The sequence below is a fragment of the Mus pahari genome, chromosome 19 (assembly GCF_900095145.1).
Source record: "Mus pahari chromosome 19, PAHARI_EIJ_v1.1, whole genome shotgun sequence".
Lineage (NCBI taxonomy): Eukaryota > Metazoa > Chordata > Mammalia > Rodentia > Muridae > Mus > Mus pahari.
In genome coordinates, this window is record NC_034608.1 from 57,113,197 (window position 1) to 57,134,875 (window position 21,679).

The following is a 21,679-nucleotide window of genomic DNA, read 5'->3' on the forward strand; positions in this document are numbered from 1 at the left end:
TCACTTTGTAGACCAGGCTGGCCTCGAACTCAGAAATCCGCCTGCCTCTGCCTCCTGAGTGCTGGGATTAAAGGCGTGCTGTAGGGAGCAGTTCCTCTGTTTGATGGCATCCCCCAGTCTCAGAAACCCATCTCCGATCACGGTTTTCTTTTACCTGAGCAAGATTGCTTATCTCCCATGGTCAGTCCAAAAGTGCCAGGACACCCCTACCTCCAGGACGATCCCTTCAGCCAGTCAGAGACTAACCAATAACCCAACTCTATTGACGCTTTTTCCTGTCCTTTTTTATGGTGATGGGGATAAAACCCAGGACGTCAAACAAGCTGAGGAAGCACCCTGCCCTAAGCTACATCTCCAGCTTTTCTTACCATCTTTATCTAAAAGCAAACACACAAGCCCACCTACTTGTACCAAAGCTGTTGTCCCAGGGTCTTCTTTGAGGAGAGCTCACACTGAGAATTCTGTCTAGTTTTCTATGCTGTCTAAACATTATCTAAAATAATCAGGCCAGACAGTGGCGCCAATCTTTCCACTTAAATGAGAGATAGTAAAGAATGGGGAGACAGGATAATCAGATTTGTGCTGGGTCAGCTCCTACCATCCAGTGCTAGATGCACAAAGTTACAAAGCTAGAAAATAATGACTCAAAATGAGAGCAGTCTTTCTAAGCCAACAATTAATATGACAGAGTAAGAAACTTAAGGATAATATCACCATCTTTCAAACTTCGACAGATCTTATTAAATAGCTTAAAAAAATAGCTAGGTGACTGCAACTATTAAGAGATAAGCTTTGGGATAGCATTTGAAATGTAAATGAAAAAAATATCTAATAAAAAAATTGAAAAACAAAAAGAGATAAGCTTCCAGAGCATAACTTCTTTAATCTCGACAAGTTTAATGAACTCTTTCCTGCACTGACATTTCCCAAACTGCTATGTCTGTTCCCACAGCATCTTCCTGCACCCCCTGCAGGAATCACCAACCTTGTCAGTATGGGACCACAGGAGGCCAGGTGTCTTATATACAGCAGGTGTTGATTCAATGCAGCATCCTTTTTTTTTTTTTTTTTTAATTCTTAGATGGGATAAACTGGGTGCTCAGCCAGTATGTATGAGGACTTATGTTTAATATGGAGCACAAAAAATAATTAGGAATTGAATTTTAAAGATAGAGCTAGGGATGTATCCCAGTGGTAGAGTACACGAATAGTAAGCGATGAGATCTAAGTGCACTCCCCATCCCCCAAAGTACACATGAAGCATAATGTGGTTCTTGGATTCAAAAGTAAAAGCAGGAAATAAGATTTCTAACATCTGTTTTTACACTTGGTCCCTAATCACAGAGAACCACTTTTGGTATTGTCATGGCGACCGTTTAGGTCTAGATTTTCCATGTATATGTTTGTATACGCATACATACATACATGTGTGTGGTCTTTCTCTTAACAACAACAACAATAACAACAACAACAAAACCCCAAACAACAAATGGCTTACAGAATTGATGGACTGGATATGACTCATCTTTTTATTCACTATATTCTGGAACTGTTTCCACACCAGTATATGAAAATTGTTTTACAGCTGTTATCTGAATATGACTTGTCTAAGGGCTTTTAGGACATTGCCCGGTTATACAGCTGCCTCTTTACATAGGTCTTGCATGTGGTTTTGCACTTTAGAGTACATGTCAACTCTGAGCATTTGAAACATTAGATAAACAGTGCCTGTCGGTTTTGTATTCAAGGATTTGCACAGTTGTATGCTTGGGCACGGAAAATTACTCATTAGGATTTAGGAAATCAGTCTCACGCGTGTCTTTTTAACTAAATGAGAGCTTCTGTAGTGTTGATCTTCTTGGATTTTTCTACTGGAGGAATGATTTTTCCTTTAGCATACAATTTTAATTAATTATATTTAAAATACTTAGATGTGGTTACCGAATAACTCCTCAAAAGGAAGTAAATAATTTTAGTTTCAGTATCTTGAATGCCCACTGTATATTAAAGACTATACACGTTTTTAAAGTTATCTTTATATACTGATAACAGAAAAAAGGTAATATAATTTGCCCTGAGGCTCAGCAGAGTTGAAAAATGGACTCAAAGTCACACACACAGCTAGTTTTGTTTGGGAGCCTGAAAAGCTACTTTCTTTCCAACATACTTTAGTCTCTTTTTAGTTATATTCAGGAAGCAGTTTCTGTGAAACATTCCACCACTAGATTTACATCAAATTAAAATGATCTAACCCAAAGTGTGTTGTTTCTGCATAAACATCAAGTTGTCCCTCCTGGAGGGTGCTGTGTACAGCTGGGTCCTTGGGTCAAACTGAGTCTACAATAGGCAGTTACAATGTCTAACCAAGAGCTGTCTGAAAAAAGTATATTGTTATTGTTCAAGATAAATATTCTTCTTTGGGGGTTGGGATTCAGCTCAGTGGTAGCAAGCTCAAAGCCCTGGGTTCGGTCCTCAGCTCTGAAAAAAAAAAAAAAAAAGCCCTCTTCTTTGTTTCTTCTTGAAATACGCCTTCCAGAATCATCTATGTACATATATCAAACTTGGTTTTGATTGTAGGTTCTTGCGTGGTCAATTAACCCAGTGATCTTAAATATGGGTTACAGTAAGCTGAATCAGGTATTATAAAAACCTGATCAAAATCATTTCCTTTCTATAAAAGTGTTCTTCATCATTTAATAAAAAAATCTTTTGTTTGCATTCCTTCAGAAAGAGGCACATCAGGCGGCAATAGGTGTAACTCGGTTCACAAGTACCCTTGCTTATACCCACCCACCCCTCATTCGACCTCTGTTTATCCTCTCTACTTCTTGAAAGCAACACAAATAAGCTAAGGCAATGTCCTGCATTCTTTGGAGAGAGATCACATTAGAGGAAGCCTGTACAGGACCTATTTCTAATACTCTTTCTTGCCATTATTCCACTCTGGTGCCATTAAAAAAATAATCTCAGAGAAGTCTGCATTCCCACTGGGCCCCTCCAAAGCTGCAAACATAACCATTAATGAGTAATATGTGTCTGCAATTTAGCTTATTTGTGAATTGCTTCTCCATGGACAAGACCTTTAAGTTCAAACTTACTAAACTCCAACTGTTCCTTATGCTTTTTGAGGCATAAACAAAGTCTATGAGAACATAAGTTGTATGAGAACATAGATTGTTTTTAAACAAACAAACAAAAACAAGAAATGAAAAAAAAATGTTTTGTTTCATTGCCAGCTTCAACAGAGGAAGAGGGAAGGGAGAGGGAGGGGGGGAGGGGAGAGAGGGAGGAGGAGGAGGGACTCAAGAGGAAACAAGGACAGGAAGGAGAGGAAGCAGTAGGCAAACGCTATGCAGTAGAATTGCCATCCCAGCTACCTAAGAGTTAACTCCGTCATTTGTATCAGCCAGGTTAGCTACGGAGGTTGTTAACATTTGTAGCCATGATTATGGAGCCATGCCCATGTTTTATGGAAAGCAGAGAGAATGGCTACACAATGAAATGTACCTATTTTTTGGGTTATTGATATTTATAGTTGTGATTCCACCCTCCTCCCCACCCATCATATAATGACTTTAGAATAGGAACTTGGGGTGTCTCAGTTTTCATATTTGGAATCATGTCCCCATAGGACATAACTGTCTAATATCAAAGGGCAATTATACTTTATCTAGCTGGCTCCCACACTTCTGTTTCTTAATTTAGTACACATTGATTGATCATTTGTTTACCACCATGATGGCATGCAATGAGGTCATAGAAGTGACTTCAACCAAATTTGGGGAAACTTAAGAGACTTTAACTTAGTTTATCATAGTACAAATAGAATCTAAAGATAACCTAGTGAATTTCCCTCATCTGTTTGACTCTATTGGCCCTGTCACAAGCTCTCTTCCTTAAGGTAGGTGTGTGTTTATTTATGTAACTCATTGTATATGAGGTGTGATTGATAAAGAGTCATCTATATGAGGGCTCCGTGGTTAAGAGCACTTCCTGCTCTTCTAGAGGTCCCGAGTTCAATTCCCAGCAACCACATGTTGGCTCACAATCATCTATAGTGAGATCTGGTGCCTTCTTCTGGCCTGCAGGCATTCAGGCAGGCAGAATGCTGTATACATAATAAATAAATCTTTTAAAAAAATCATATATCGAATATCTAAGTGCAAAAGTTCCTTTTCATTGTGTTAAAAAATGTTTCTGTTCTTTATGAATGAAATGCTAATGAGTTTTAAATGAAGATAAGTCAAAAAACAATGCTATACTTAAACATATTTATCCCTAGACTGGAGACGTAACTCATTAAGACTATTTTTGTTTTCTTGGCAGGGTGAACAATTGTGTTGGATTTTCAAATTATAAATTCTTCCTCCTTTTCTTGGCTTACTCCCTGCTGTACTGCCTTTTCATTGCTGCTACCGATTTACAGTATTTTATCAGATTTTGGACAGTAAGTCATCACTTTAGTGACTTTTCTATGTATGAACATTCAGGAGCGAGTCATTTCAGACCCTGACTTTCTAGGGTCACTCTGTGTACAGTCAGGCCTCTGCATTCGCAGTCTGTATTTGTGTACTCACCATCTCAAAATTTACTTAGAACTCCCAACCAATGTACTCTGAGCTTTTTCAACAGTTTCGAGGCATGTACATATTTGTGCAGTGCACATGCATATCCCTAGTTGAGGTAAACAAGGTATTGTTACACCATCTGCATCCCAGAATCCTTTAAACAAGTTTCCTCTCCCATGGTCTGTTTGCTTCCACGGTTTGTTGTTGGGTTTTTGTTTCTTTGGTTGGTTGTTTTTTGTTTGTTTGTTTTTTTAACCTGTTGTTGATTTTGCAAGTATAAAATGATCTTTATACATACTGATGAAGTGCTATCTATTATTTCTAAGTGAGACTGATAGGTCTTATGGAGAAAATACATGCTTTATCCAGACATTAATTATAGTGCTGCTGTTCAGAATTTTCATATCAATAAGTCAACACACTATATTAAATAAGGGGCATTCAGGCAAAATCCTACATCAAACAAGATTGTGAGTTGGTCAGTAGATGCCTAAGGCACCAGGAGAAGAGAGAACCAACCCGTGTTTCCTCAGGATCCTGTTTCCTCAGGATCCTTACCCATGGGTTTAGTGTTCAGGGCAATCTTGTGCAGCCTTTTAAACTATTATATCCTGGTAATTCAGCTGATTTTTTTTTTATTTTTGCACCATATATTCTAAAACAAGGCAAAACAAAATTATGAAACGATGCAGAAACATCCCTGCTGTGTATGATATGTTGGTAAGAAAGCCTGCCACTCCTTGCCAGGGTAGCTTTCTCACTGAATTTTCTTTTATTTTCAGTAAGCTATCTTTCATTATGGCAAGAATTTCTGAATTGCTAGGTAGTTTACATGAGGTTTAAACCAAATTTAATACTAAAGAGTTATTGAATACCTACTTTGTGTTGGTCCCATTGCTAAGAAACAGAAAGGCACAAGCGGGTTGGTGTGTCTCTAGCATTCAAGGATACTTCTAGTCTCCGGTTGATCCCTAATGTTTATCTATTATAATCTCACTGCCCTCTATTCCTATGGGCGGTTTTCTTTTCAAACCAGGAACACATGTGAACAGAAAACACCAAAGTCTCTGTTGTTCAGAGCTTACTGTCAAAAGCTGCCAGTTGAGGTCTAGTCATCTATATCAGTGGCGGGTACAAGAGGGAAATGAAACATTGTGGACATGTCAGAATGGGAGGTTCCTGGCATATCTGGTGCTTTAGTGAAAGTCAAGTCCCCAGATTTTCATTCTAGAGCCAGTTCATCTCTCTTGGTTTTGCAGGGCTGGCTGGCTTCAACCCTTGGGTATTAAAAGTATTTCAGACTGGTCTTCTTAATGTTGATCTTTTCTGTGATGTTATTGCCAGAGCTTGAAGCATTATTGTAGGGGGCATCTCCTACATTCTTTTAGTTGATGATGCTGTTATTTATAATAATCTGAAGTACCAATGAGAATAGGAACTAAATTTTGCCAATTAGCCCTCATTTATCTGGCATTATAATAAAAATTATTTAAACATTAATTAATATGAAGCATGCTAATAATATGTCTGTTTCTTTTCTCTTGTTTCCTACTGGTATGGTTTATGCTGCCATGTTTTTTTTCCCAGAATTTGATTTGATTATGCAAAGCAAAATAAATATTCCCACTTTAATCTTTTCTGGATAGATATTCATGTACCAGTAAGCCTTTAATTTAATACAAAATTAATATTTACTTTTCTCCTTAAAATTTAGCATGAAGCTATGTGTCATTTTCTATTTCTAAATTGTTCAAACAATCATATTAACTAATAATTGTAGGGGAGTATTCATCCCGCTGATAAGCATTTTGTTTTCTGCCTTTCCTTATAGAATGGTCTGCCTGATACGCAAGCCAAGTTCCATATTATGTTTTTATTCTTTGCTGCAGCTATGTTTTCTGTCAGCTTGTCTTCTCTGTTTGGTTATCATTGCTGGCTAGTCAGCAAAAATAAATCTACGTTAGGTGAGTATCCAATTATTATAAAGAACAAAGCTTTAAATACACATGCAGTCATTCACAAAAAGTTGTCATATACTCATTAGTCTTCAACCTGTCTTGAAATAGTAAAAAAAAAAAATCTTTCCTATTTGCCATGTGTTTTGTAATGTCACATAGACACATGTTCGTTCTGGATGTTCAAACATGAACATCCAAGATTAACAAAGACTTATGGTCTCATAGTAAGCAGCATGTTTCTTAGTATCTGACTTCACATGTTAGATTCTGTCTCCAAAATGATGAGCAAAATCTTTATACTTCTAAATGTATTCATATCCTAAAGTTAAGATTTCAGAATCTGCTTTTCAGGGTTACTCAAGAGGAGAGTGTGGTGTTGTGACAAGAACATTAATAGCCTCACAGATGTTCCATATCTTCATTTGTTATGTGCCGGTGGACAATTCTAATGTCTTTTTGGAACACAGATACACAAAGTGCACATAACCAGATATATCTGTTTTGAAATTGGATTTTTGTTTGGACAAGCTGGCTATAAAGTACATTTTTGGGTCAACTGGAAAAATTATGATGAGACAAAAGTTTCAATGAAGTTAAAAAACTTTTTTTTTTACTTTAAGAGGTTATTGAGTATACTTGAAATACATTTACATTTTGTTTAAAATATAGATTTAAATATTTCAATATTATTTAGTCTGTCCACCCGTTTATAGTCAGAAGACCTATAAGATGGGCTGGAAGGGTAGGTCCATGGTAAAAATCACTTGTCACAAAGGCTGATAATCTGAATTCAAACCCTATATTCCATATAGAGGTGGAATGAGGAGCTCTCTCCACAGAATTGTCTTCTGACCGCTACATGCACACACACACACACACACACACACACACACACGAATAGTAAAATAAAAATCTAGATAGTGTAAATTTTAGTTTATTTGTTCATTTTTTTTCTAATTTTCTTTTGTGTGCTTGTACTCTTATAGTAGTGAAAAATTAAAGCAGACCTACTCATTTCTTAATATTTTAAGCCAGAGTAGACAACCTCTGCTTCAAGGCTATGTACAGTACATGACAACTTCCGGGAGACTACCCACCAATTGTTGGAGTTCCCCCCCCCACACACACATACATACACACTTGTTTCAGTATTAAGCCTTGCTAGTATATAAATTCTGAATTTAAAGTTTTGCTTCTCTGTTCCTTTTAGAGGCATTCAGAAATCCAGTATTTAGACATGGGACAGATAAGAATGGATTCAGCTTGGGTTTCAGTAAAAACATGAGACAAGTTTTTGGTGATGAGAAGAAGTATTGGCTGTTACCAATATTTTCGAGGTACTTTGTTCTGAAAGTTTTCTTTTAATTTAAATTAATAAAACTAAGCAAACAAAAGACAGTTAAATCTGTTGTTTTTCTTCACCTGAGTGGCTGGAGCAGATGGAATGACCTTTTCACAGGGGTCACCTCCCAGAGATCCTGCATGTTAGATGTTTATATTAGGATTCGTAACAGTAGCACAATTACAGTTAAGAAGTGGCAATGTTATTATATGATTGGGGGGGTCACTGCAATATGAGGAATTGTATTAAAGGGTCACAGCATTAGGAAGGTTGAACGTTTTTCTTTCTCTCTCTCTTTTTTTAATTACAGCCAAGGCGATGGCTGTTCCTTTCCAACTTGCCTTGTTAACCAGGATCCTGAACAACCTTCCACTCCTGCGGGACTAAATTCAACAGTGAAAAAGTAATGCTACTTTTTTTTTCTGTTTTATTTTCAACTGATCTATATCTTTTGGTTCTGTGTTCCTTTAAAAAAAAAAAAACTACATTAAAGGTAAAGGAAAATGTACTATAATGGATTCCACTTGTAATGATGGAGGGAGACAGTGGCAGAATAGACAGGATACATAGTTTCAATTACATTCATAGAATTCTGTTCCTAGTGGAGTAAGAAAACAGTTGTTAAATCTCTAAACATTTTAGTTGAATAAAATATATTATGATATTTGGCTGTGAGCCTAGCATTTAATGGCTGAGCCATCTTTCCAGCCCAAAATATGTTAGGACATCTACCGTGAAAGTTCTAAGAGATTTGTTTATATTATTTGTGTGTTAAGTGGGTTTTCCTGCACGTATACATGTGCACCACATACTTGCCTGGTACCAAAAAGTCACGAAAGTGAGTCAGAGTTCCCAGGTTTGGAGTTACAGACAATTGTGTGAGCCCTCACGTACACACTTTAAACTGAACACAGGTCCTCTACAAAAGCAGAGAGTGCTCTTAACTGCTGAGCCATCTCTCCCATCCTTATATAGGAATGTTTAGCAGTTTGAAATAGTAATTTTTATATATTTATGAGTAACAACATACTCTGATTTTTTAAATGAAAGTCAGTAACAAAAGCATAAGCATGATGTCATTTATAAAACTTGAGAAGTCTTTATAAAATTTTAGGGTTAGTCTTCATTTCTATAATTTAGTTGTGCTGGGCCACTTACCCTGTGAATATTTCATGTTGATTACAGTGCTCTTTCCTATGGCTTCTGGAGTGTTCCCAGAATTATTTGCAAGGCTATGATTTTGGCAAACATTTCCAAATCACATTAAGGTTTTAAAAGACTTAAAACATGAGGGCTGGAGAGATGGCTCAGTGGTTAAGAGCATTATCTGCTCTTCCAGAGGTTCTGAGTTCAGTTCCCAGCAAGCACATGGTAGCTCACCACCGTCTGTAATGAAATCTGATTCCCTCTTCTCGTGTGCATGAAAACGGATTACTCATATACACAAAATAAATATATCTTTAAAGAAAGACTCAAAGCATATTTGTTACCCTATCTTTAGTATGAGATATGTACAGGTCAAATTCTGCCCATTAGTGAAAAAGTTCTTCTGATGTGTTTCACATTCAAAGGCATCAGTCACTTCCTGGGTCAAACTTTATGTGCTTTGGCTTGAAAACTGTACACAGTTAAATGTTAATGGATTTTCCTATACATCGATGAAAAAAAAAACTGAGCTCTAATAAATTATTTAGGATAGGTTTTCAAAGTTTTGCAAAATTTAATAGTAGATTACATTAATATTATTGACCCCCTGTTAAGTGGTTTTTGAATGTTAAGAATGTATAGGTTTTAGAAGCAGCGTGGTCTCAGTCTTTAAAGTACTATAGCAGTGGCTGTCAACCTTCCTAATGCTGTGACCCTTTAATACAGTTCCTCATCTTGTGGTGACTCCAACCATAAAATTATTTTGTTGCTACTTCATAACTGTAATTTTGCTACTGTTATGAATCATAACATAAATATCTGATATGCAGGATGTCTGATATGCAACCCCCAAAGGGGTCGTGACTCACAGATTGAGAGGATTGGGGAAAATCTTACTTCTGACAGCATTTCCCTGCTAAGTGAACTTGAAGTGATTTGTACTCAACAGGAGTTTCTTGTCTTTCATTTAAATGTTGAGGCTGAATTTGAACAAGTAAGGGAGAATGTAAGGCTGGACAGGGATGTTGAGCAAACTCAAGACTAGACTGACCTACACCAAGAGACTACTTGAAAATCAAAGACCAGAGGTATAGTTCAGTGGTAGAAGTTGAGTCTGTTGTATATGTACAAGATCACAAGGTCCTAGGACTTATTCCTTAACACTTTAACACTGCAGAATTATATAAATATATAAATATATATATATATATATATATATATACTACTTATATATTTAAATTTTTTCTATATATGCATAAATCTTTTCTTACTACATGCAGTTATATGTGTGTGCATCACATGCACACACACACACCCCACACCCACACACATCATTGTTTACCACCTTCATGCTTGCCTTCCTAAGCTAGGCCATCATCACTTTGATCGGTGATCCATTGTCAGTGGCTTCTTCTGAGGAGCCCAGTTTGCTTCTGGTGGGGTGAGAGGGGGGAAGTTATTCCCATGGTTTTTATTTCTTAGTGGACCTCTCAACTTCTCCATAAGTAATTTCATCAAGTTTCTAACTGTTCTTTCTTGTACCTTTGGATTGTGTCTTCTCTTGTTTTTAGTTCTTCAATGGAGATAGATAGACAGATGAGAGAGAGAGAGAGAGAGACAGAGACAGAGACAGAGACAGAGAGATACCAAAACTAACAAATGTGCTTACCTGGTGTCTTAGTCAGGTTTCTATTCCTGCACAAAACATCATGACCAAGAAGCAAGTTGGGGAGGAAAGGGTTTATCCAGCTTACACTTCCACACTGCTGTTCATCACCAAAGGAAGTTGGGACAGGAACTCACACAGGGAAGGAACCTGGGGGCAGGAGCTATGCAGAGGCTATAGAGGGATGCTGCTTATTGGCTTGCTTCCCCAGGCTTGCTCAGCTTGCTTTCTTATAGAACCCAGGACTACCTGCTCAGAGATAGCCCCACCCACAATGGGCTGGGCCCTCCCCGCTCCATCACTGAGAAAATGCCTTACAACTGGGTCTCCTGGAGGCATTTCCTCAAGGGAGGCTCCTTTCTTGTGATAACTCCAGCTTGTGTCAAGTTGACACCCCAAACCAGCCAGTACACCTGACCTACTAGACAGTTTCAGATCTGCCCTTGACATATCTTTAAAGTCATTCCTCTTCATTTTCTCATGATTTCCAATCCAGAGACACAAAGTCCTTGTTCTGTTTCTAAATTCTCCCAAGACTGCATTTTATGACTTTGTACTTGCCAATTCCCCTCTGTTCCTGAGCAACTGTCCATCATGGGGGGCAGGTAGGGAGGCAGTCAGGCTCTCCTGATACTGTGAAGCTGGGGATGACTTTAAACTTGGGATCTAGAATTCTAGGTATCTGCTACCACTCCCTGTACCTGAGAGGCCATGTTCAGTAACATTTAGACAACAAAATATCACTGTTTAAGGGAGGCACAGGATGTTATTGATTTATTCTGCCCAGTATTATTGTTTCTTCTTTGATGATAAAATTTTCATGAGTGTGAAGGCTTCATTCTTTGATATAATTTTCACATGCTTCAGCCGATTATAATGATTACATTTTTAAGGCTATAAGGTTAAGCTTTCATACTGTGTTAAATGCTATATATCTAAAATTTATAAATACTTTCACTTCTTTTTTTGTTACTTCAACATAGTTATTAATTTTTTAAATTTAATAATTTGATAAAATTAAATCAATAAAAAAGAAGTCAATTTTTACAAAGTATCCCCACACAGGCTTGTACCTATATATCATATATCTAAATAATCACAATATCTCTTCTTTAATTCTTAATATTTTAAGACAGTTCTTTTCTTTAAAAACATTGCTACAATTTTATGGTGGTATTCTAAAAGAGTTTCTGGGCTAATACATGTCCCTAGTTACATAGTATTTTATGTTTATTTTCTGTGTCATCAAATACGTTATTGTGTAGTATGTTTAATTTTTTTTAAGAAAATTCTTATTTTTTTCATGATTCTTTTACTTCCTAAATTGTATATTAGGTTTCTGAGACCTGATAATATCAGATGTTTAAAAAACCTCCTGCAAGATAATGGCTCAACTTTAACTTACAAAAGGACAGTCGTTCTTTGTTCAAGCTGAACAAGGTCACTTTCCAAACATAAATCTAATTTTTTTCTTTGACTTTTCTTCTCACCGACATCTTCATATTTCCTCCATAGACATATCACTTGACAAAATAAATATGTATTTTCTTAAGTCGATTATTTGGTATTATATGTGTTTGTGTTGTGTGCTTGCATATGTATATGCACTTCCACATGTATGTGGGTGCATATATGGGTACAGGTGCACATATATGTGTGTGTATGCATGTCCATGAATATGGAGGCTCTAGGTGACATCTGGAGTCTTCTTTGATCTTCTGCCACCTTATTTATCAAGATAAGGATCTCTCAACGGGCTCTATAACTCTTCAAAGGATCTCTCAAGGGACTCTATAGCTCTTCATTTTGACTAGCCTAGCTAGCCTGTTTGCTCCAGAGAAACCCTTTCTCAAGTGTTCCAAGCAATCCCATTTCAGTCCGGCTGCCACGCCCATCCTGCATTTACGGAGGTCTGAGATGTGAACTCTGGATCTCATGCTTGTAAGACAAATGCTATACACACTGAGCCCAAATCCATGGCCCTCAATCTTATTTCAAAACCATCATCGTGAGAAGCTAGTATCACTTAGCATAAATAAAACTTAATAAACTATCATCAAATAATTGCTATTGCATACGAACTAAATTACCTTGCATGCTAAAGAGAATTTAGTGTTATTGGACCCTCATTTTCTGTATTCAAAATAAACATTTCTCAGAGTTGGGGACTGTCACTTTAGCATAACCTGGAATGCAAGAAGACAAAACAGAGTGGTTCTCTCATGGAGAACCCAGTTTTATGCGTTTTTCTTGTAGTCCTTGGTTATCGTGGGTCCTTCCTGAGACCATCTTGCATTGCAAGAGGTCTGGATTTCATGCTTTTTGAGAAATATTCAGCATAAGAGTTAACTTGGGCTCCTGATTATTTTTTGTCAGTCCTGAAAACCATCAGTTTCCTGCAAAGCCGCTGAGAGAGTCCCAGAGCCACCTCCTTACGGATTCTCAGACTTGGACAGAGAGCCAAGCAAACCCTGGGAAAGGCAAAGCCGGTGAGGGTGCCTTTGCTTTTCTTTTGGTAACCTCTGTTTTTCAAAGGTAAAGGAGGAGAAAAAGTCTGTTTCGCAGTTTCATACCTTATTGTTGAGCGAGACTCCCGTCAAACAGAATTCATCTTTACTGTGGCATGTTAAAAATGGTAAGTGGGGCTGGTGAGATGACTCAGCGGTTAAGAGCGCTGACTGCTCTTCCAAAGGTCCTGAGTTCAAATCCCAGCAACCACATGGTGGCTCACAACCATCCGTAACGAAATCTGATGCTCTCTTCTGGAGTGTCTGAAGACAGCTACAGTGTACTTACATTAAATAAATATTAAAAAAAAATGGTAAGTGATTCACAATACAAAGTATTCAAAGTGAAAGAACACAATCAAGTCAGAAATGTGATGTCTCCAGGAGAGGACCTTAAATTCTGCACTTTTGTCTTGTACCTTAAGAATTCCATCTAGTTTTGGATGGTCTTGTGTGATTATGTAATCACCTTAACTTCAGCTGCTTTCGACTTCTTCACCTCTCACTCCCCATCCCCCTCCTTGCTGGTGATTTTACTTTTTTTTTTAATTACTTCAGACACTGTAATCTATTAACAAAGAACAAGCAAGCGAGGTTTTGAACTCAGAAATGATTATTGATCTTGGTCTTTTCATGACCTTTAGATTTTGTTTCTTTCCCTTTGCAGTATCAGTGTTTGTAAGGGGTAAATGCAGTAGTGTGGTTATAATGCAGGTGTGTGTGTGTGTGTGTGTGTGTGTGTGTGTAGTGTGTTGCGTACAAAACCACAAGTCCTGTTATCTAGAAGAGTTCGAGATCAATTTTAATCATTCATATTTAAACCTTTGCTTGTTTTTACTTTACTTCCTTTCATTTTCAAAATTCACACGCTAGCTCATTATACTTTAAAGCACTGAGTGACTTATTTGTGATCTCTTTGGTATTTAGTGATAGTCTGAACAAAACCGATAGTCCTGAGTAAAAAATTCTAGTGAGTGTTTAACATCTGATCAGTCACGGTATCCCAAAGTGGAAGATTTCCTTAGCAAATCTTAAGAGTTGTTTTCAAAATACATTTGCCTCATGGTTTGGTCTCTCTCACTTTCAGACATAGCAGTTCACTTTCCAGGCTGTGGGAAGGATGAGGCACTACCTATGCAATAATTGATGGTACTTATTTGGCTTCTGAACTCTAGTTTCCATAGAAACGAAAGAATGATGCAGGAGCAGTTGTCAGGGAGGCTCACAAGTCCTTCTTCCAGGAAGGATTTATACTTCATCTTACAGTACACATTAACGTATTGCTGATTTCTTGTTTTTAAATGTGCTATTAATTACTTGGCAGTTTTGGTTGATTTTTATGGTTTTACGACTGCTAAGTCGAGAAGCTAAAGGGTGAGGTAAGGAAGGTGAGAAGGACTTGAGAAAGGAGGGAGGGCAACTGCTGCTTTCATCCAGGAGAGAGGGGAGAGGCTGGGAAATCAAGAGGATGCGGTGCTTGCTCCCCACACATCTTTCTTTCCTGTGGTCCTCTACTTCCTTAGCTCTGTCTTCCCTCACTGCCCCTGCTCTAGGTATGTGGTGTGTGTGTGTGTGTGTGTGTGTGTGTGTGTGTGTGTGTGTGTGAGAGAGAGAGAGAGAGAGAGAGAGAACTGATTTAACTAATACTGTGTAGTGTGAATGTCTAATGTGTTTCTGTAAATCATATTTTTATATTTTAAACAATATAAAAAACTTTTTATTATTATAGAGGGCCTTTAAGAGATAGAAATTTCCTGCCATTTGTTCAAAGCAGACCCCCCCAAAAAAATCTTAATTTATGTTTTTTAAGGTATGAGCAACCCTGCATTAACTATGGAGAACGAGACTTAACTCTACAATCAAAATAAAGCCACTCTTGTAAAGTAAGATGTGTTGATTTTATTATACTTTATTTTTGACAGCTTCCTAGTTTCAAAGAGTTAATAGTTTCCACGAGCAGCATTTACTTTGAGTGACTTGGAAGGTATCTTACGTGACCTATGGGATTCCCCGAGTCATGCTGGACATGGATTATGGACCTAGCTTCAGTATTAGCCAGCATTTATGCTAATTTGGCAAGCTATAAAAATAAGTTCATGGAAAAGTGACAGGGATGGATCCTAAAACAAGCACTGTCTTACATGTTACAGGATTATAGAATTAACTTTTTCTCTCATTGAGGGTATTGTCATCATATCTTTGATCATCTATTAGCAGATTCTTACTTGGTCTAAGTGTTAGATGACTAAGACTTGTTAGCACAAGCTTCGTCATCCCCATTTTGGGTCACTCACTGTCGGAACTCATTATAGGTCTTCTTTAATCGTTGTTCCTGTTCATTTTCTTCAAATTATAGTAACAAGTAAACTTGTGCTTTCCAATAAGTTTCCTTAAATCCTATCGTGTTTAACCTGTAGTTAGCACAAAGTTATAATAAAGAGTGCCTTTGAAATAAACACCCCTGCACCTACTAGAAAAGCCAGCTCTCTCCCTATATGTGCAACATTAGAATAGATAACAATGTATCCATATATGGTATGCATGCCTGTAATCCTGGCACTCAGTAAGCAAAAGAAAGAAGATTGCTACAAGGTCATGGCCAATCTAGTCTGTATAAGGAGTTCCAGGCCAGCCAAGGCTACATGGAATGATCCTATCTCCAAAGCAAGTAAACAAAGAATAAGTACATTATAGCCAAGTTACACATTAAACATTATAGATACAACTTTATATTTTAAAAACTGCATTCTAAAATCCTCTATATTTAGAGGGATATGGGATTGCTGTCCAAAATAAAAAAAAATTTGTATCAACATGAATATTGAATTTTTTAAAAATTTTCTTTGCTTGGTTTTGATGAATAACTATGTAAGTAAGGGTGAAATATAGAAGGGTGTAGAGGCACGTTCATTTAATCCCAAAATCTCAGGTGCAGAGCCAGGTAGAGCTTTGTGAAGTCAAGGCCAGCCTGTGCTGAGTAGTGAGCTCCAAGTCATTCAGAGCTTCGTAATGAGACTCTGTCTTGAGAGTGGGGGGTAGATACAAATTAAATTATAAGCTGCTAGTTGAATAGTGTTTTGGCTTTTGGAAGCCATGATCTCCTCTGAATATATGATAGTACAATAGATCACACTAATTATAGCTATGGTTAGGAAGGTAAAAAATGGAATATTCTGAACTGTACTAAGTTCTAAGTAGGTATTACTAACTTTCAAGAAAAGATCCTAAGAGTGGACCTGTGAGTTCAAAAATATGAAGTACTAGTTAATACTGCAAATAAAATGTTTTATAGGGCTGGAGAGATGGCTCAGCGGGGAAGAGCATACTGACTGCTCTTCCAGAGGTCCTGAGTTCAATTCCCAGCAAGCACGTGGTGACTCATAACCATCTGTAATGGGATCTGTAGCCCTCTTCTGGTGTGTCTGAAGACAGCTACAGTGTACTCAGATACATAAAATAAATAAATATAAAAATAATAATAATAATTTAGAGAACATAGTTGTGTAAGACAAAGAGTCCTCCGGATTTGTTTTCAGTATTTCAAACCATTGGTTATAATCACCATCATTTAAGAGGCCATTTTTAGTACAGAATTTTCTCTGTATTAATAGTTCACTTGTTTAAATGACACTATGTCTAAGTCTTCTTTGCATTCTGATATTCTGACACTGACCAGTGTTGTGTTTGTTAATGACTAAGCCAAACACATTTCACAAAGACAGCATTTGTAGGATCTCAATATTTGATAGAGAAGTAACTGAGCAATTAAAGTTAAAAACCCACAGAAGCTTGATTCTATTACCTTTGAACATATACAAGTTGGTATTTGTAGCCAAATGGCAGCAAAAAAAGCCCTTCCCTTATGGTCATTCTTAGTTCTTAGGCTTTCTCAGGAGCATTGATTACATGGTCTTCCAAGCATCCTCATATTCCATAAGTTCATAGCAAGTTTTAAGACACCAACTCAAGTCATAAGTTGAGAAGGAGTCACAGCAGAAATCTTTTTATGTGTGTCCATTAAGACTAGCACCTGAATAAACATTATCTGTTACTAGCTCTGTAAGTTCATTAAAAGTTTAAAACATTAATTCTGATGTAAGCATGATTTTACCAAGAAAAAAAAATCATCTGCCTTGTGTCTCATTAATTTTGAAGTTTTCTATAGGTAAACAATATTTTATTTTTTTTTGTCCTTGCACCTACAATAAATTGTCCCTTCCCAGTTCATGACCTTTAGTTACCAGATAGTAGTCTCACAACTAACCTAAAAGGAATGTTTTCCCTGATCGTAAATTTGTTCTAAGCCTGCTTTCTTAACCTAGCACATTCACCCATGACACATGAAGGTTTATAGAGTCCTATTTGCAGCTTTTCAGAGGTCTGGGAATTACTTGTATAATTTAGGAATTCGATAAAATCATTATCAGCAATTGTGAACTCATCAATACGTCTACACAGCATTGCTACATATTATGTCTTTGTTGATCTGCAGAATATCTGCCCAATAGAGTGGGCTCATGCCCAGGAATTACTAGGCTATGTAACAGTGACAGGAAAGGCATACTAGCAGCAAGAGGCAATCCTGGGACAAAAATCTCTGAAGGTCCTGCAATTCAGAGCTTACCCATCGCAGCCATGCAACGTGATGTGCCATCTCCAGGAAACTTACTTGAATGCCTTTAGCCTCTCCTAGATGGCTCCTGACAAGGGACTGCTTGTTTGTGTTGCGCAAGGTCTCATTTGGCAGTCTCAGAACTCATTGTGCAGACCAGGATAGTCTCAAACTTATGGAGATCTGCCTGACTCTACCTGCCACTGCCTTAGCTGTGGTGGGATTAAAGGCATTCAGTACCATGCCTAGTGATACCACACTTTAAGAAAATAATTCTTCTTGCATCATGTCTCACATTTTCAAGTCACATAACACACACATTTATGGATCTGTGTCTAGTGGGGGCTAGAGAGATAGCTCAGTGGTTTAGAACACTGGCTGCCCTTCCATGGGACCTGGGTTCAATTCCCAGTACCCATATGGCAGCTCACAACTGTTTGTAACTCCAATTCTGGGAGATCTGACACCCTCATACTCGTACAGACATGCATGCAGGCAAAACACCAGTACACATAAAATAAAATATAAAAAAATTATGAAACTGTGTCCAATGTTGATGGACCTAATACAGATTGTCAAATGCTATCTCCTGTTCTTGTCTTTTTGAATTGCATTAGTAAATGTTCTGAAGCCTTGGGAGAGATGCTGAGGATGGATTGCCAGGGCCTTGTAATTATAAATAAGCACCATACCATTGTGTCCAGTACCATACCGTGCCATACCATACCATACCATAGTCCCAAGCCTAATCTGTGGCCTTTATACAGACTTCTTTCTCATTTCATCATAATTTACAAATAGTTATATTTTTCCTGAAATGTACTGTGATGCTAAAAACATTGTACACCCAACCTTCCTTGTTGTGGAACAAGACACATAAAAGTACTGCGATGTTATGCGTATACGTTTCCTTAAATTCCCCTCAACTCTTCAGACATTCCTAATCTCCAACTGGCCTCAGAGGGATGAACAAAGAACTTATCTCCTGGAACTAGATAGTCATACAGAAGCTTTCATTACCATAGGCCTATCAAATCTACGTTGACAGTGCATTTAGTAAGAGCATTTCTGATGTGTGTACATTAGATTTGGGGGTCTGTATTCAAGAAGGCATCCACCAAGCCTTGCATCATGGGAATCCATTTGGAACAGGGGGTGTGTAATAATGCAACAAATAGTGAATACATTGCTGGTTTTTGTGTTCAACATAGTCTCATTGGTTTTGTTTGCTTTTAAGGTACCAGTGCTGTGGAGGAATGGAACAAGCTTCTAATTGGAAGGCACAATTGTCCTTATATCCCTTTGACTAGATATGCAAATTTTGTCTTCAGTGATGGGGATCAAACACAGCAGTATGAAGAATTTCAAGTAATCAACAAACTGATGCTTAAAAAAGAACACTGTTTAATCCAATATATAAACTTCTGTAACTAATACAAATTACTATTAACCTTTAAAAGTCATTAAAAGGGAACCATTTTCTGCCAAAAACTGAGAATAAGTTTATGAGCCAATGTTCATTCGCATAATTGGGTTGTACAACTTATCTCATAATCCAATTATTCATTTGATATTCTGTTTTAGAAAATTTAGGTTAATCTTAAGATTTAAAAATTTTCAAGTCATGTTATCATGCAAAGCTGTATTTGGGAGCAGGTAAGAAATCACCCTTGATTTTTTTTTTTTTTTTTTTCTGATGTGAAATTAGCTTCAGATGAGAGAGCTGCATTAACTATGAATTGGTTACGGAGGCCATGTAGTCTACAGCTGAAGGTCATTTATCCCTTTGTGCAAGGCTTGAATTCCAGTTCTAGACTTTGTCTCCCGTTGGGAGATTCAAGTACAAATGCTGAAGCTCGAGATGACTGTTCAAAGCAATTGGATAAAAACTTTTGTCAGACTTAATATGATGTTTTGACAAAGAACTTACATCAGAAATGTACTTTCATGTCTTCTCATTTGAAATCAGAGGGAACGCATGCTAATTCTTTTGAAGATTGCCTGGCAACACTCTTTTGCTGGTTTGGATGTTATCAAATCTGTTTTTTTTTTTTTTTTTTTTTTTTTTTTTTCACTACTTGCTCAGTGTTATTGTGAAAAGACTGAGTTTCTAGCCATTTCTGATAGATCAAAGGATTATTCCTCTGTGCACACCTGTATCATCTCTGTGTCTTTTCATCAAAACTATAATTGTCAATAGATATTTTTCCTCAAAGGCCTATCTAGATTAAATTATGCAAATCATTTAAAAATGAGGAAGTTTAGTTTACCGTGAACTAAACAGTGTGCTGTTTAGAAATGTAGTTTAGGGTAAACTAAAATAATGTGATTGTTGATGCCAAAATGTTTGGCCTCGGTAAGTATACTCACAGAAGCTCTTGTGCCTTGTATGCACTATTTACAAAAAGGAAAAAACATCTCATTTTTAAAAAAAATCTGGAAAGTAAGTTTTTTAAATTAATCATTAGAATGGTAAGCTGTGTGGTTGGTTCCTTTGGTACTAATTTTGAGAATTTCAAGTAGATTAGCTTTAAAAAAAAAAACAAAAAATGGCTAAATAATTGACGTAAGCAAAAATTCACTACAAACTGAAAGACCTGGAGAGAATAGAATAATGAAAGATCCTTGCAATCACTCATCTTCGCTAAAGCGTTTTTGAGTTTTGAGAGTGGTCAGGGAGGATGGACATCAGCACAGTTCATTGTGGGATTCAGGTGGGTGCGGTTCTGTGGATGAGGGCGATGGTTGCTTCCTCGCATCTCAAGCTTGAGGGTTTGATCTGACAATCTACTTCAGAAGACTCAGAGGATGAAGGTTGCTCTTCCCTTTGTCTTTAAGCATGTTTTGGTCATTTGTCATTACCGGAAGTGCCAGACTGGAGCTCATAGCTCCTGCTAGAAGTCTTTTGGGCAGCAGCATGTGGTGTATTTGAAGATCTATGTAGCAGATTTTCTAATAGCACAGTGCTCTCTTATCCATTTTCTGGGACAGGAGTCTATTAGACATGTCCTTTTATCAAAGTGGTAGCTGGTGGGGATGGGGGAGGATTTACATTTTACCCTACTAGAATGCTGTTATTTCTGCTCTCTTTAGGTCGTTTATGTACTTATTTTAAACACCTAAATCCATACACCTTAGAGTCAAAATGGAAAAAAAAAAGAGATTAAGAAATAAATTTTTTTCAGTATGTTGTAATGGTTACTTCTGTTTCCATCCAGTTATTTAACCTTTGAAGTTTGTTGGTCATTTTGTTCTAACTCTTGGGATGAATGATTGGGATGACTGCATATCTCATCAGAAGTACACTGCCACCTTGCCTGAGTGGAAAAGCATCATCGAATAAATACGTCTGCTTTCTGTACAGCATCTTAAACATTTCCCTTTAAACGATGTGATGGCTTCAATAAGATTTGTGCAGACACACATGTATGCCAAATGTCCTGATTTATGTTTAAAATGGTAATTTCCATTTTTTCTCGTTTTAAGAGCTTTTTCCATATAGGCAACAGGATTTAAGAAATTGTTCATTTAAATACTGAACAAAGGTTTCATTTATTTATATTACATCTACTGCCATCTCATAGTAGAGAACTGGCTTGTTCAACAGTAGCACTTGCCTCTGAACCCAATGATGCTGTCTGCCAGCATTCTTGGTTTTCTTTCTGATGTTCTCTAATGAAGAATCTATTTGTCTTCATTAGCTGCCTAGGTAAAATTGCCTTGGCACTGTCAATACCGTTCAAGAGAGGCTTTTGATAATAGTCTACTGGAGCTACTATTGGCAGAATTCATGCCAACAATCTAGTCCTAGCATGTCTCCCTGGAGGCGACAGGAAGATGAAGCATCACCTGTTAGTAGGCAGCTCGGAGGACAACTGGA

The 21,679-nt window shown here is 37.3% G+C and overlaps 1 protein-coding gene across 3 annotated transcripts in view; it reads left to right on the plus strand.

The window, feature by feature from the left end:
* Positions 1-20,989, plus strand: part of Zdhhc2 (zinc finger DHHC-type containing 2) — a 52,472-nt gene extending 31,483 nt beyond the window's left edge. For 2 of the 3 annotated variants that reach the window (XM_021219038.2, XM_029531748.1), the window contains exons 7-13: positions 4,327-4,447; positions 6,400-6,532; positions 7,737-7,863; positions 8,179-8,271; positions 13,057-13,169; positions 14,998-15,070; positions 19,037-20,989. In XM_021219038.2, coding sequence (XP_021074697.1) covers positions 4,327-4,447; positions 6,400-6,532; positions 7,737-7,863; positions 8,179-8,271; positions 13,057-13,169; positions 14,998-15,038 — 628 coding nt within the window. In that variant the 3' untranslated portion in view covers positions 15,039-15,070; positions 19,037-20,989. The remainder of the gene's footprint in view (positions 1-4,326; positions 4,448-6,399; positions 6,533-7,736; positions 7,864-8,178; positions 8,272-13,056; positions 13,170-14,997; positions 15,071-19,036) is intronic. The other variant, XM_029531747.1, reaches the window with a different exon arrangement.
* Positions 20,990-21,679: the final 690 nt, after the last annotated feature.